The 14,595-nt window shown below is 39.8% G+C and overlaps 2 protein-coding genes across 3 annotated transcripts in view; one reads left to right on the top strand and one right to left on the bottom strand.

Moving 5' to 3' along the window:
- Positions 1 to 3,745, bottom strand: part of ACAD11 (acyl-CoA dehydrogenase family member 11) — a 30,137-nt gene extending 26,392 nt beyond the window's left edge. The window contains exons 1-3 of the mRNA XM_032674795.1: positions 3,388 to 3,745; positions 1,063 to 1,162; positions 743 to 868 (exon numbers count right to left, since the gene is read on the bottom strand). Of these exons, the coding sequence (XP_032530686.1) occupies positions 743 to 868; positions 1,063 to 1,162; positions 3,388 to 3,524 (363 nt within the window). The 5' untranslated portion in view covers positions 3,525 to 3,745. The remainder of the gene's footprint in view (positions 1 to 742; positions 869 to 1,062; positions 1,163 to 3,387) is intronic.
- A 57-nt stretch (positions 3,746 to 3,802) lies between these two features.
- UBA5 (ubiquitin like modifier activating enzyme 5) lies at positions 3,803 to 14,572 on the top strand. Of its 2 annotated transcripts, XM_032691109.1 has the most exons (12): positions 3,803 to 3,973; positions 5,002 to 5,047; positions 5,141 to 5,230; positions 6,396 to 6,505; positions 6,914 to 7,000; positions 7,666 to 7,750; positions 8,591 to 8,695; positions 8,873 to 9,000; positions 10,167 to 10,302; positions 10,761 to 10,836; positions 11,611 to 11,717; positions 12,264 to 14,572. In XM_032691109.1, the coding sequence occupies exons 1-12, from the start codon at positions 3,828 to 3,830 to the stop codon at positions 12,345 to 12,347; spliced, it is 1,200 nt and encodes a 399-aa protein (XP_032547000.1). In that variant the 5' UTR covers positions 3,803 to 3,827; the 3' UTR covers positions 12,348 to 14,572. The 2 variants fall into 2 exon arrangements, with proteins under 2 accessions (XP_032547000.1, XP_032547007.1); XM_032691116.1 differs by lacking the exons at positions 3,803 to 3,973; positions 5,002 to 5,047 and having other exon boundaries at positions 5,159 to 5,225; positions 12,264 to 12,620.
- The last annotated feature ends 23 nt before the right edge of the window (positions 14,573 to 14,595 follow it).

Raw genomic sequence — 14,595 nt, 5'->3', positions numbered from 1 at the left:
ACTCTTGATTCATGGGTTTTGTAGGAAAGTTAACTTAATCTCCAGAAACTGGCCCACAAACTCTTATATTTCTAATTTCCCAGTTAACCCGATGACAGAGTAGAATGCAATGAAAGGAAAGAGGCCTGAATTCAAATCCTCCTCCAGCAGGAAAAAAAAAATACATGATACAGCATACTTACACTCAAAAATCACCAAAATCTAACAGAAGCACTGTTAACTCAGCTACAGCACCCCCGGATGGGATGGACCACAGACAGAACTATGCTGTATTCTTTCTGAAACTATTCTTTCTGTTTGAACTAAAATCCTGCTTTGTTTTCAAGAAAAGGTGATTGTATGTCAATTCCTTTTTTTTCAATTCCAATTTGCAGTACTAAATAGGCTGCAGGATGTCCAAAGATTCAGTATAACTTTATCAACTGACTGTTTTCTCTCTGACTTGTGTATGCTTTTCACAGAAGAAATATTGCCTTATTGCAAGACATCCTTCTGAGAACTCAAAACAAGAACAAGAGGCCAAATACTGAGCTGAGTATTTCAACAAAGTGGGAAATAAGCCTTGGAGAAGCTGAAATCTGTGAGAACCACTGATAGCTAGCATTTCTTAAAATTACCAGAAGATTATTTATGTTCATATCGGAAAACTTAGTGACTGCTGAGTAAGGCTCTAACAGAAAGGCAATTTAAAAGCATCTTGTAGTAGGGAGAAGGAAAGAATCTCTCACATTGGAGGACCAACCTGCACATGCTGCATTACATAAAACTCTGTTCCAATGACAGAAACGTCACTGCAATACAACAGGGGCTCAGGCACCGGAAAACCAGCCGAAAATAAGGCTTTCTGCACATGATATTCTCTATCGACCTGAAGACGACACAGAAATTTAGGTTCAATTAAAACCTCCCAAACATAAATGAGCACAGTAAATGACAATGTTTAGTTCACAGAACACAGTTCACTGATCCAGCAGTTCACTGCATTTCTGGACACACTCAACAATGTGCTGGACCATCATGCACAGGACATGTGTTTGGAGCTTGATGAGGAACGTTACTTACCTTGTGTGCGCTGGGTAAAAGGGGGCCATGGGGCTTCTTCCTGAGCACGTAAGCCTGACTACCCTTCTGAAGGTAAAAGGTTGGATTTGACTGGCCAGAGCTACAAAGAGAGAGATTAAAATTACAAATTCAAGTACTTAACAAATTTCTAAACTTTCAACAGAAATTATGCAAAATGCACTTCAACTTGGCCTGAACAAAATGGTAGGACAGAGGAAAGAGTTCTTCTCAGGAGTTGTTTTGGGTTGTGGGTTTTTCTTCAAATCTAGTCTTACAAGGAAGCAAGTGATAGCCTACAGAATCAAAAGTCAGAGGTTCTATTCCCACTTATAAGAAAGATGTCTTCTTTCACTGTGGACAGATCACAGTCAAATTGTTCTCCTGTAGCATTTACCTCTCCTCCATAAAGAGACATCATTAACTTATTCAAGGTACACAGTAGATACTAACTTCAAAGCTTTCTGATTTGGAGGAATTAAAGAGAGCAGAATTCTCACTAGCTCATAATTGTATTTGTCCTTTGGTGAGCTGTATTTTGAACAATGTAAGCACAAAGAAAGCTCTCCAAATTGGAGGGGAACTTTTTACAAGAGCATGCAGTGACAGGGCAATGGGGAATGGATTCAAACTGAGAGTAGGTTTAGATTAGATATTAGAAAAAAAGTCTTTACTGTGAGAGTGGTGAGGCCCTGGAATGGGTTGCCCAGAGAAATCGTGGATGCCCCATCCCTGGAAGTGTTCAAGGCTGGGCTGGATGGGCCTCTGAACAATATGGCCTAGAGAAAGGTGTCCCTGCCTGTGGCAAGGAGTTGGAAATAGATGATCTTTAAGGTCCCTCCCAACCCAATCCATTCTATGATTCTACTCTATGATTAAATTACTGATGATTCTAGTACAAAGCTGCACTGTATGCCACCCTGATCATGATATCCATATGCTATGCTTAAGGGACAGCCTATAGGAAAATTTTAAAGAATGAATGCTGAAGTGACAAAGAAAATAAAACATTTCAATCACATACACGTGTAAAAGAAAAGGGTAACCTAGTTAAACCCTTCATAACGCCTTTTCCATCATTTTCCAACCAAGATCATTGACCTTTATTTTCCTCAAGGCTCTGTGCTAACCTGCATGCCTTTCTCTCCTCATTCTGGATAATTTTTAAGATGCATTTTGACTTAGTCCAATAAAAGACTGGACAACTAATAGAAAATAAAAACCAAGCGAACTTTTGCCCTCACGCTTCCCATTACATTTCCATTCTCCCTGAAGCAGTTAGGGCATAGTTTGTAACACAATTTAACAAGTATACTGCACAGACAAATGCTCTGCCTAGCACAAAAGAGATTTAAACCAGCTGAAGCCTTGAACTGCAACCACAAGACAAGCAAACTAGTAAAAGCATAAATACTGACAGTATTTTAGCAGATTTTACTATTAGCTACTCTCCTAAGGTCCTTCCTAAAGTCTCCTCAATCGAGGTACATAACAAGGATTAAGGTACAGCTGAGGATTCAATGGATGTTTTATATTTGCAACAGAAGTCAATGAAAAATTGTTTACTGTTTCTTAGTGGTCTGCAGATAAAGTAGTCTAGGTCATGTTTACAGAGGAACTAACACCTGTTTTTAGAATACCTTCTAATAGTTAGCTCCCGATGTGAAGTCACGCAGCCACAACACTAATTTGCTGAATGCAAATGAACCCACCGTTCCATGGGATAGTGGCTTTGGAGCCTGGGTGTGGCACCCCACTGGCGCATGGCATTGCTCTCAGGGCGTTAATGGGAATTTCAACACATCCTTGCCCTGTTCTCATGGATTTGCTTAACCAGCCATAGCCTAACGCTTCTACAATTGAATTCTTAAGCCGTGTATGTGCTTCTGAACATTACTATTTGCTGTGTAATAAAAGATGGAGCAGATAAATTGAGAGGCAATAAAACAATCACGCGAGTACTCTGAGGATAGCGGGAAGTCCACCCAACACGCAGCCCGCCTGTAGACGGCTGGCTGCGGTCACACAGTGTCTGTGACAAAGGTCACCTTCGCCGCTACTGCAAACTTTGGCCTCTCCAGCCGGCCAAGGGATGAGCTGTTCCCTCGGTGGCTGCTGTCCGCCATCCCCAGGACATCTCTACCGCTGGCCACCTTCCCTGCCAGGCAGCAGCGAGCAGAGCGGCCCCTCTTCTCGCCTCACAGTGCGGGCTCACAGACCATGTCCGGGCCACGGAGGCGGCTCTGACCCCTGAGGGGAGCGCTGGGGCAGAAGAGCGGCGGCTCTCCCGTCACCTGTGTCACCTGTGTCACCTGTGCCGCCAGTTACCTGTACTGCCTGACAGCCAGCGCGCCCGCGGGCTCCCGAGGGAAGCCGCGCAGGTGGCTGCTCAGGTACCGCTCCAAGCTGCCCTGGTCGAAGCGGTGCTGCCGCCGCACCTCGCTGGTGCCCGGCTCCGCAGCCATCCCGGGAGGCTCCGCCGCTGCCCGCCCCGCCCCGTCCTGTCCCACCCCGTCCCGTTCGCCGCCGCCCGGAGGCGCCTCGTTCCGCCAAGGAAAGCGCTGACCCTCTCCGGGGCTGCTGGGGCTGGGTGGCTTCTCCTGGGAGACAGCGATCCCGGGAGACAGGTACCGCCTGGGCGCACCCCCCACCCCAGCCGCGACCGGAGCCCGCCTGCTCCCGCTGCCGGGTGTCGGGAGGCGGCCCCGGGATGGGAACGCCCCGGCGCTTCCCGGAAGCTCCCGTGGCCGGGCAGACGTGTCGCTGCCATGGCGGATCCCGGTCGGCTGGAGAGGCTGGAGCGGCGGGTGCGGGAGCTGGAGGAGGAGCTGGCCCGGGAGCGGGGCGGGCGGCGGCCGGCGCGGACCCGCATCGACACCATGAGCCCGGAGGTGACGGACTCCAACCCCTACAGGTGCGGCCGGGGCCAGGGGCCGTCCGGGAAGCGGAGGATTCCGTCAGGATGAAGAGGATGGGCAAGAGGGAGGGCCGTAGGTTGGAACTGCGGGTCTGGGGGAAGGGGAAGAGGCATGTGGAGGGGGGCTCGGGCGGGTGCGGGTCTAAGGGCTGGGCCTGGGTGTGCCGAGGAGGGTGTCAGGGCAATGCTGAAGGCAGGTGCTCTGTGGGGAGCAGGGGAGGGATGCTCTCGGATTTCCCACCTGCCTGGGCTGACAGGGGTGTATGTCAGAGCTACATTGTATTATGTTGGTTTACAGTACGAGAGAGAGAGGAAACCTTGTGAGTTTTTCAGCTAGGTTGCTAATAAAGGGACAGGTCTTGGTATAACATGAGGTCTTATTCCTCCTAACTTACCTATTTTAGAGTTTGATTTATAGAATTACTGAGCACCAGGGGCCCCTTCTCTTCTGGAAATCTGATGCCTTTTTTTTTTCCTTAATACAAGTTGATATCTGTACTTTCGTCGATACTTTCAATGTAAAAATGCAATAACAGGATAAAATGTTACTTTAAAATCCTTTCATTTATCCTTAAAACCTGAGAGTGTCAATTTTTTATTTTTTTGAATGTTTTGTTGGAGTTAATATAATCAAATTGATCAGAAGACAGTGCAAGTCTTCACTAGTTTGCTGCCATATGGTTCATTACCGAAAAAAGTGTCATCTTTCATTCTGTAAATCTGGGATTAATTTACAAAAACAGCTATGTGTCCTCCTGATTTCATTGACATTACTAATACCAGTTGAATAAGAACATGAGTTTCTGCAGGGTTAGTACTCTGTTGCTAATAGGAAAGCATCTACTCTCTCATTCAGACTGTACCTAGCTGGCAAACACAACTGCAGTGAAAGCAGCAGGCTTGAGTTTGGTGCTTGGAGGGGTTATTTTTAAAGCAAAAGTGATTTTAAATACCTGAAAAGCAAGATTGCTGTTAGAAACATAGAGAGCATTTTCTGTGTAATGTTGCTTTTTTTTTATTCGTAGTCGCTTGATGGCATTAAAAAGAATGGGAATTGTCAAAGACTATGAGGTAGGAGTCTATCTGTAATGAAACATTACTTGCATTCTTTCCCTGGGAGGACCACTTTTGATATCCTTGTCTGTATTTTATTTCTTTCTACAGAAAATCCGTACCTTTACAGTTGCAGTAGTAGGTGTAGGTGGAGTTGGCAGTGTGACTGCTGAAATGTTGACAAGGTGTGGCATTGGTAAGGTAATGAGAGTTTTTTTTTCTTCTACTTCTTTACAGTAGATGGACCAGTCCTCTTTATGAAGAGTTTGATTTGATTTCATTCAGTTGATTTTACCCAAATTAAAAAAGCTGTTGTGAAGAAAGCACTTGTGTAAACATTGCACATGAAGAGTCTGTATTTTTCTTACACTAGTAAAATTAATTTACTTCGGGCTAAATCTTGTATCATGTGGATGATCCTTGTTTGGATTCTGGTCATCTCCATACTCCTATATGAGCCCATCTATCTAACCTGCATACTGGATTATTGCAAAAGGAGAACAAAACAAAGAAAAAGGAGGGGATAGCTTGCATAGAAGATTAAGTCTTATAATAAGAAGTTTATATTCATGAATTTGAAACGTGGTGGATATCAAACAGATATTTTTATCACAAATGGTAGTTTGTCATGTGGCAGACTTAGAGCTAAAAATTTAGCAGCAGTTAAAAATAATTTGATGTGTGTGTAGTGTGTATAGGATTTTTCTCTAAAGGAGGAATTTGGAGAATGGCTCAGATGTTTGTATTTCCAGGCAAAGCCTGACTATTTACTCTTAAAACTCTGGAAAGTTTTTAAATACAGAAGTGATGCAATTTTTTATTGCAAAGTTTATTCCTCTGAAGGAGCATTTCCAGAAGACCAGCATCTTAGGCATAGCAAAAAACATCAGTTGATTCAGAATTTATAATAAACAACATGTCCATGTACTATGTAGGTATTTTAAGAGAATTGTTTTTGAAGAACTGCATCCCAAGACAAGTGAAATAAATGACACATTTTTAGTTAATGACATAATATCAAGTAGGAATGTGATAATAGATGATAGTGTTCATGTAGATTAATCTGCTGAATAATCTTTGTTTAGATCAAATGAACAGATTACTTATTATTAAGAGTAGTTTTCAGGACTTAACAAATTAGTTCCTCCTGAATGGCAGTTAGAATTCAGTCTTTCATGCACTTACAAAATTGGCACCTTTTATATGTGAATTGAATGGCACTGCAGGGGTAGGGGGCTGTTAGCATGGGATGGTTTTTTGTTGGGTTTTTTTTAGAATTAGTTTTGTTGTTTAAAATACCTTGCCATAGGACTCTAGTTGCTGTGTCTTTGGAGATTCACACATGTTAATACAATCTTTATTGTAGCTGCTTCTGTTTGACTATGACAAAGTGGAACTGGCAAACATGAACAGACTCTTCTTCCAACCTCATCAAGCTGGATTAAGTAAAGTGCAAGCAGCAGAGCATACTTTGAGGTATAGCTTAGAGAAGTGGGTATTAAAGTGTATTTGCCTAGGATGCTGCTCCAGAAAACCAATGTTTCGCTCTTAATTACTTGCAAAGGAGCATGATCTAATTGGGGAATTTGAGTATAAAATATTTGTGGGAATGATTGATACTTTAAAGACATATTGGCCAAAACCTTTATGTGAGTCTACTTTTTAAGTAAAGCTAGTTTTGCTCAGAAGTTTGGTATAAACTATGCCAATTCAATATATTGTGAGTTTTTTTCTCATCTAATCTGTGAATTTTGGAGAAATATGGGTGTATTCTTGAGTTCAGGCTGGAAACTTAAGACCATAGTAACACTTGCGAAGTTAGAGAGTAGAATGCAAATTATCATTGCATTTGTGACTATTGACTCATATTATTTCCTCCATAAGGGATATTAATCCTGATGTTCAGTTTGAAGTACATAACTACAACATCACAACACTGGACAACTTTGAACACTTCATGGACAGAATAAGGTAAAATCTCTCAAGAAAAGCATGTCGCCAACTTCTGCTGATGTGTGGTTCTATACGGCCTCACGTTTTTATTGTTGAGGGATTTTTTTCAATTTAATAACTTAAACCACTGGGAAATATTTGTATATGAAGACATTCCTGCCTAGATGTTTTCTGTAGAGTTGGCATTTATTTCTGCTGTTACACAGTTATCTTTTATATTGGTGCATCTTTAGATTTCCAGGCAAAGCTGTAGGATTTACAGGCTTTTCTCATTATAGAAAACAGATCAGATCATATTTTGACTGCTCTAAAGTGGTTTCAGTTATGCTTTATAGAACAAAGAAAGAAAATAGTTATTAGTGGATTTCACAGAGGAGGTCTGAAATAGCTTTTGCCATTTGCCAGTTCTGTTGTACCAAGGTACAATTCTCCAATACTTTCTACTGTGTTTTCTGTATAAAACTTCTTTGAGTCTAAAGTGCCCATATATTAAATCCCAGCTTCAACTGTTGTTTCTTCTGTAGATCAGAGATGCTGGTTGTATGCTATTCTGCATTTGCACAAGTTTTGTTACAAATTCCCTTCCCCTGGGCTTCTGTACTCTAAAAGCAGGCATGTTGCTTGCCATGTTGGTATTTTGTTCTGCCAGCAATTTCATGCAAACTTTGTGATGCTTATTTCAGTAATGGTGCACTGGAGGAAGGGAAACCTGTGGATCTTGTTCTAAGCTGTGTAGACAACTTTGAAGCTCGCATGGCGATTAACACGGTAAGGCCATCGAAGGTGTGAGCTTGTAGAAGTCTGTTTTCTCCTATAACCAATGTTAGGAACTGTGGGGACTGTAGAAAAGACAGGAATTTAAAAAGAATCTCCTAAGAAATGTTTCCTTGGTTTAAGGAAACTGAATCTGAGCTTTTACCCAGTTCTTATAAAACCCAAATATAACTGCAGACTTCTAAGTTACTAGCAGCTAATGGTTCATAAGAGTTAAGTGTCATAAACTCTCTCTGTCTTTCCAGATTATCTGGTTTATGTAAAGGTATTTTTAAATGCTGGTATGTTAAATCTTACAAAATTTTTAAAGACTGTCTATAGCTATTTGTATACTACATAAGACTTCTGTATGCTGTATACTAAAAATGACTTAATGCTGTGTACCTAATCAAATTGTTTTTCTTTATAGTAGCAGCCAACGTAGGGTATGTGCCAAATGTATGTTTTCTGTTATCCTCCAGCTGACTGGATCCATAAATTGCAGGCAGGGAAGGTACACAGATACACTGTATCCAAGCCTGTAAAAGTAGATTGTACGATTAGATTCTGTAATGTGCTGTAACTGGATCACTAATGTCTGTATTTGTTAAAAAATCTCAGGTCCTCAGGAAAGCACAACGGGCTAGCTTTCTGAGGTCAACTTTAATTTTTGATTTGTCCTTTGACTCTGATAAATAATTTCTATCTCTTCATGACCCTTCTGATCATAGCCTTTTTGTCTTAAAGCAGGGAGATGGATGTGTTTAATCACACTCGATTTACCACATTGTTTGGGTTTCTTTTCTTTTCATTAAACTTTTGCAGTGCTGATGTGTGTGTTTCTGTGTTTATAAGGCCTGCAATGAACTTGGTCAAATCTGGATGGAATCTGGAGTCAGTGAAAATGCAGTGTCGGGACACATACAGCTGATCATACCTGGTGAATCCGCTTGTTTCGCGGTATGCAGCGCTCCGCTGAATCGCTCATTTGCCTTTTAAAGCAGGACTGGGAATATGGAGATTAGCTGGCTAGTGAGAGTGATCCTGGCACAGCTGATTCAGTAGCTTAAGATTTGGTGTGATCTGTGGGATTTCTTTAAAACTTCTTTTAAACTCATTTTCTTTATTTCCCTTCAGTGTGCTCCTCCACTTGTAGTTGCTGCAAATATTGATGAGAAGACATTGAAACGAGAGGGAGTTTGTGCAGCCAGTCTTCCTACAACTATGGGTGTTGTGGCAGGAATGCTGGTACAAAATGTTCTGAAGTAAGTGACTGAGTTGTTGCTATTCGATTTACAACCCAATAAGAGAAGAAAAACCTGAAAGAACTTTTCATAATGACGGGTCTGGTTCTTTTTAAATGTCTGTGGCCTGTTTCCTGATGGTATTGGCATGATTGGACAGTGCTGAAGTATACACTGCTTGAAACATTGCTGTGTTTACTTTGGAACTGCTATTTTAAATAGCAGTAGGGTAAGAAACAGTCTCAGGGTTTTCCAAAGAATTTCTTTTACTGCATACACACATGCACATTTTTTTCTTACTTCTGCATTTAAACATACTCTGATTTGACATCATTAAGTTATACACAAAAAATGCCACAGTGCTGACTTGTCTTTGAAATTTTGTACATGGACAAAGAAAAAATTATTTCCCTTACAGTGCTTGTAAAAATCTGTTATAAAGCAATATGACATATTTTAGTATTTTCAAAAAGTAATGTCTCATGACTCCAACTGCTAAAAGAATTGCTTGTATCAGCAAGGAAAATATTTGAAGAACTTTGTGCTCATTTTCAAAATGACACGGAGTGTTTTACAAGCATCTTTGAGAATAAGATTGTATTTAACCTGTTTTTAGCCTTAGCTTGGTTTTGTCCATTACCCAAAAACTTCTAGTTACAAGGAATAAAAGTACTGTTTGCAAGTGTGCCTATAAACAACAAAGCTCCATTTTCAGTTGTCCAGAGAGATGCTTTTCTTGAATGAAGAATGCAAACATTGCAGCTTAATCTCAATCTTTATTTTGATTGCAAATTGGACCCTACAATAAAGATTATTAAACTGGTTCTGATCTGTGTTTAAAACTTCCACGTTGTAATACAGGGAACCTCAGTGTTTCAAGCAATGGTTTAAGGCACAGGAGGAAACTGCTTACATGCTACTCTGAACATACTTCTGAGTGTAGCTGATGTGTCCTCACACACTTACAGCAGAAGAGAATTGGATTCTATATTGATCCAATTATGCTGTTGTTAGGTGACTATAGCTTATTTAAGACAATTACAGTAACTCTTTACAACTGCAGTAGTGTGAGTATATTCTAAAAGTTCTATGAGGGAAAATTATTCCTTGAGCAACTGAAGTTTTAGGTTTGCATAAATATAATATAAATTGATGTATATAAGCTCCTTCTTTCTCTGTGTTTCTAGATACCTGTTAAATTTTGGTACTGTGAGTTATTATCTTGGTTACAATGCAATGCAGGATTTCTTCCCAACTATGTCTATGAAGCCAAACCCACAATGTAGCGACCACAATTGCAGAAAACAGCAAGAAAATTACAAGGTAAAAATGATTTTAGTTTTCTTTTTTTCCCTTTCTTAAAATCTTAAGAACAATGCAAGATACAAATCTGTAGTAAAAGAAAACATTAATTGCTACTCCAGTTTTCAGCAGCCTTGTCCTGAGATGGTTGCACATGTTTCTAAATATACAGTATGTAGAGTTATCTTAAAGCGAAGGGTAGGAAGAAGGGCTTGCATTCAGTTAAGTAATAGTTTCTTGTACATAATTGCTCAACCTTTCTGGCAGTCCTGTGTTTCTGAGTGTTAATGGGTTTAGTTTTTTTTAAGCAGCAGGTATTCTGCCTTCTTTTATGGCTAACAAAGTTCTAAACTGTGACTGCTTATCTTAAATATTGAAAGAAACATGAATATTAGATTTGATCTTCTTTGCTGCTGTTGGAAATTTGACTATTATATTTTGCTTATTATGGTTTTTATCTTTTTGTGGTTTTCCTTCAGAAAAAAGAAGCTGCACAACCAAAACAAGAAGTAATTGAAAAGGAAGATGAAATAGTACACGAAGACAATGACTGGGGTAAGTCATCAACTGGAGACTAAATGATGTTCCCAGTACCAAGATTCAATTTGGGTGAACATACTGTAGGGTACATAGAATTCTTACAGTTCCTATTTTTTGTAACTTATACTGCGCAATTACTGCTGGCTTTTCACAGGCTTTGACAATAATTTTACCACAACCTGATGATGTGTTTTTAATGCAGTGTGCAGGTTTTAGGCTCAAAATGTAATTGCTGCTTGAGTAAAAGACTTTCTTAAAAGATGGTCTGAAGATGAGAGAGATGTGAGATGTATTGTGTATTCCTTTTAAATATACTGATGAGCATTTGTCATTTCCATAACCACTGTGCTGAGGCATCCCGTGGAATTTTATATTCCTTTGAGGGCTTTAAATTAGAAGGAATTGTCTTAAGGAATGGTAAATGTGTTTTATATAACTATTTCAAGAACAGGGGTATACATTCTGTTTATTATATGATCTAAAAAATAATCTTATCTTACCATTGGCAGAGGTGTCCACATAGTAAGATTTAAATGGTAAGGACAAGGAAGAGATGCCATTCTTGTCCATAAGTTACATATATAGAACTGTTTCATGTATTGTAAAGGGAAGATATTTTGTATTGATAGTGGAAGGAAGTGGTTGAAATCAAAGGTCTTTCTGCTTTTAATTTTTCTCTGTTTTGGAAAAGAAGCTGCAGCTTACCTCTTACTTACTGTGATAGCTTGGTTATTAAAGAACTTTTTCTTCTCCCTTTTAATGGAGTTCTTGTTTGCTTTTAATGCAAAGGCATCGAATTAGTATCAGAAACTTCAGTAGATGAGCTGAAGGCTGCGTCTGGCCCGGTACCTGACCTTCCTGAGGGAATTACTGTAGCATATACTATCCCAGAAAAGGTAATATATTTGTTCTTTATGAATTTTTGAAATACATGCTGTAGATTAACTTTATAATACCAGCTAGTTTGGTACCCTTTAAACCTAAAATAAAATTCCACCTTGAACAGTCCTAGTGAAACTGGACCTTGGTACATCTGATTAGTGCACTTTTGTGTTTCTGTGAAATATATTTCTTTAAGTATGGAAGCTGGTGTGAATGTAGTTTTGAGGTGCTAAGAATAAATGCTTTTCGGGGCTGGTAGAAAGAAAAAAATGTGAATTTCTCAGTTGCTTTTTGGTGACTAATTAATTTTTACCATATTTACCTTTTAAAACTGTATGTAGTCAAAGAGCAATTGGGATACCTGGGAAACACAGACTCTGTATGTCTTGTGGCCAGAACATTCTAACTCCAGAGCGAAATAGTTTGCAGTTTAAGGCCTAATCTTGCAATCAAGTGCCTGGTTCTAGGAAAACGGTGTGCTGTAAAGGCAGTAAAGCTAATTTGTGTGGGGATTGTTGTTTGCTATTTTTTTGCCAACTTTTTCTTCCTGTTCCTAATAGGAAGAGAATTTGATAACGAAGGATACGGTAGCAGAGTCTGAAGAAAGCCTAGAAGAACTCATGGCCAAAATGAGAAACATGTAGAAAAATAAATATTAAGTACAACTTCAGATCAACATGGATTTTGAGAAGACCAGTCTTCTTACTTTTTTTCTTTTTTTACCTCCAGTGAAGCTTACCTTTACCTTTCTAAAGAAGTGGAACTGTTACAGGGGCAGGAAGGACAGAGATTTACATTGTTTATATTCTGTTGTCTAGTCACGCTTTACCATACAGAGTTGTGCTACTGTAAATTTTAGTTTCTCAGCATTGCTAGCGTCCAGATATTCAGTAGAAAATAAAAGGACATGATTTTCATGGCTGGGCTTCGCGAATGAAGATTGGGGAAAGGTCTCTACCCACGTTTGTCACAGGTGCGCTGGTGGCTAAAAAGGCCAATACGAGACAGGCATGTCTGATTGCAAAAGGCACAGCAGAAAGACTCCTTAGGTGGTAAATTCTGCAAGGCACGATTCTTTCTGCGTTGCCTTTTCTCCTCAAAGGTGATCCTGCGTGTGTTCTCAAAGGCATCAGCAGCGTTATAGATGGTGTGTCTCCAGGCCTCCCGGTTGGAGGCCAGAGTAGACCAGTTATGTTGACCAGTATGGCCAAGACTGAGATGAACAAACTAACCAAAGCAGGCATAGCACATTATATGCCCTATCATGTGATGAGAATAGTACCTAGTATAGGACAAGGGAAAGATGAAATCTGCTGGAGTGGACTGAGAAGGTGTAGGGCAGATGATAGTGCCTCACTCAATGTTGCTGCTCCTGATTTTCCTGGCACTCGTCCTTGGTTGTTGTTCACTGGTCTAAATTCTTTGCATGGATTGTGCTGTGGCTTCTTTTTCTGAGTAATCAGAACGTTTAAGCCTTTTCATCTGCCTTAAATATCTCTGGGATGGTATTTTTTTAAAACTTTCTTACTTTTATCAATGTCTTACTACTGCTTGTCCTCAAATAGCTCCTATAAGATAATGTTTTGAGTATATTGTAAGAAGGTGAAGTCTTTTTGTTAGTATTATATTAGCAGACTGTATATTAGCATGCCACTATTTCAGCTGGCAGATGCTTTTCATAACAAAATTATGGGCAACATTGGAAAGAACAGGAGATTTTGTCTCTCTCTTCTAAAATCTAAATATTATATTTTTGTTGTTTATTGAAAGTTTAGCTGTAATTCTGATCCCTTCCCATCATATGGGCTATATGAAGGACCACATGTTAAACTACATCCTACAGTGCCAGTACCCTGCAGAACTGGAAGGATCAATTTAAAATATTTTAACTACTGTGGCCGTCTGATCCAGAACTTGATCATTATTTCAGTTTGGCTCAGAAGGTAAATTTCAGAAATTACCTTAGAAGGTAATTCTCAGTATAATACAGGTATTTCCAGGTTGGGCTCTTCAAAAAACTTTTCCAAAAAACAGCATGATGCAGCCAACACAGAACCAGCTAACGATGGTAGTAGCAGTATCGGAGCACCGTGTAAAGAGAGCGCAATATTGTGGCGGTGCTTCTGCTGCTTAGGGCAGCTGAATGAATACTTAGTGAAAAAAATGTTTCACTTCTTTAGCAATGGTTACAGACTTCAAAATCTGTTCCCTCCACAGCTGGCATCAGGTTATATTATACACATAAAAATCATCTCTGAAGGTAGTGAGGGAGGTTTTAGGTGGAGTTTGAGTGGGTTGCATTATACTGTAAAATGGAACTGTTTTTTTTGTTTGGTTGGTTTGGTTTTTTTAATTGAGTTCAGTTTTGGAGAAACCAGATCTCAGAATGAACTGTAAAGAGGGATGGGAAATAGAAAAATGAGACCATTAGAAAGTTTCATACTTGAATCTGTGTTACCAAGTCTGTGTTAGCTTCATCCAAGTGTCATTTTAAGCGTTACTTACATTTCTATGTGACTTCACCATTTTGTTGGGAACAATAAAAGTGAGGCACGCACCTGGCTCTGGAGATCCTGAGGCAAATGGCTGAACTCATTTCTACAACAGCTCAGCTCATCTTGACTCTTAACTGTTTGGCTGACATGACTGCTATCACATGACTGACAGCTTTACAAGAGGCAACTCCACATACACTTTTATGAGCAAATTAAATACTTTTGTAGGTCCAATTACGGAGTAAACAAAATGGTTCTCATGTTACTTTCAGACTTTCAACTTGTATATACACAAAAAATTTGAAATAATCAGAAAATACATTAAGAGGATTGTATGTGCCAATGGTTAAATTATTTAAAAATAAACAGCATCAGAAAAACCAAATTTTAAGGATTC

Source organism: Chiroxiphia lanceolata, chromosome 1, assembly GCF_009829145.1.
Source record: "Chiroxiphia lanceolata isolate bChiLan1 chromosome 1, bChiLan1.pri, whole genome shotgun sequence".
In the NCBI taxonomy this organism is placed as follows: domain Eukaryota; kingdom Metazoa; phylum Chordata; class Aves; order Passeriformes; family Pipridae; genus Chiroxiphia; species Chiroxiphia lanceolata.
Note: the sequence above shows the minus strand (reverse complement) of the source record. Positions and strands in the feature narration are given on the sequence as shown.

Excerpts from the sequence above, each read along its gene's own strand:
- UBA5 (XM_032691109.1), top strand. The coding sequence starts at position 3,828 with ATGGCGGATCCCGGTCGGCTGGAGAGGCTGGAGCGGCGGGTGCGGGAG. Across the intron at positions 5,231-6,395 it reads CAAGGTGTGGCATTGGTAAG|CTGCTTCTGTTTGACTATGA; the intron begins GTAATGAGAGTT and ends TCTTTATTGTAG. Across the intron at positions 6,506-6,913 it reads GCAGCAGAGCATACTTTGAG|GGATATTAATCCTGATGTTC; the intron begins GTATAGCTTAGA and ends TTCCTCCATAAG.